This window comes from Corapipo altera, unplaced genomic scaffold, assembly GCF_003945725.1.
Source record: "Corapipo altera isolate COAL_440 unplaced genomic scaffold, ASM394572v1 53, whole genome shotgun sequence".
In the NCBI taxonomy this organism is placed as follows: domain Eukaryota; kingdom Metazoa; phylum Chordata; class Aves; order Passeriformes; family Pipridae; genus Corapipo; species Corapipo altera.
The window spans coordinates 133,536-134,405 of record NW_020884900.1 but is presented as its reverse complement, the minus strand read 5'-3'; the positions used below and the strand labels follow the sequence as shown (position 1 = coordinate 134,405).

The 870-nt window shown below is 35.6% G+C and overlaps 1 protein-coding gene and 1 long non-coding RNA gene across 4 annotated transcripts in view; one reads left to right on the top strand and one right to left on the bottom strand.

Annotated features, from left to right (window-relative positions):
* ARID5B (AT-rich interaction domain 5B) overlaps positions 1–870 on the top strand; it is a 117,507-nt gene that overhangs the window by 94,871 nt on the left and 21,766 nt on the right. For all 3 annotated transcript variants that reach the window (XM_027649473.1, XM_027649472.1, XM_027649474.1), the window contains one exon: positions 24–121. In XM_027649473.1, the coding sequence (XP_027505274.1) occupies positions 24–121 (98 nt within the window). The remainder of the gene's footprint in view (positions 1–23; positions 122–870) is intronic.
* LOC113950109 overlaps positions 1–870 on the bottom strand; it is a 16,942-nt gene that overhangs the window by 6,319 nt on the left and 9,753 nt on the right. The window lies entirely within an intron of this gene.

Sequence of the window (870 nt, the reverse complement as noted above, 5' to 3'; positions counted from 1 at the left end):
ATTTTCCATTGCCATTTTTACAGATAACAGCCCGTCGACAATGGAAACATATTTATGATGAATTAGGTGGTAACCCTGGAAGCACAAGCGCTGCTACATGTACTCGCAGACATTATGAAAGGTAAGATAACAAATCTGAAATGCTTGTTTAATAATGAAAAAATTAATTTGGAAAGCCTTCAAAGCATTTTATAAAGAATTATAGAAAAAGAGAAAGAGGCTTCTTTAAGATATAGTAAATATTCCCCCAACAGTTTAGTCAGATAATGCATTGTAATTTAAACCAGAGTGTCTGTCTCCAGTGACTTAATAAATAAAACAAGCATCTGATTCTTCTTAGGTATATATCTTAATTTTTGCAACAACTTTCCAGTTAAAGAAGCTGAAAAAATGAGCAAAACATATTCAAGAAAAAATAAGAAATGACAACTAATTGATGCAAACACTTGTCTTCTGTCGTTTTTTAGGAATACCAATTAAGCAAATTGTGGTTGTGATCAAAATAATGGGGTGACCCACAATGCAGGGTGCTGTTAATATTGTAGGTCATGCCGAGCGTTGCATTCCTCTTCTTCATTGCATTCCTTCCCTCCTCCCTGCCTGCGAGCTGCTGCCAAACACTCTTTCTCTGCAGCCATTGTAGCTGGTCAGAACTGTTGATTTCTTATTCTTCCCATGTAGATAATAACTTCCAGGGCTTGTGAAGCCAGCACGCATTGAATAAAATACTGGAGCTGGAATGTTGTTTTGGTTTGGTATGGTTTTTAGAAACAACCCTCCTTTCTGTCTGTCTTTCTTTCTTTCTTTCTTTCTTTCTTTCTTTCTTTCTTTCTTTCTTTCTCTCTTTCTTTCTCTCTTTCTTTCTTTCTT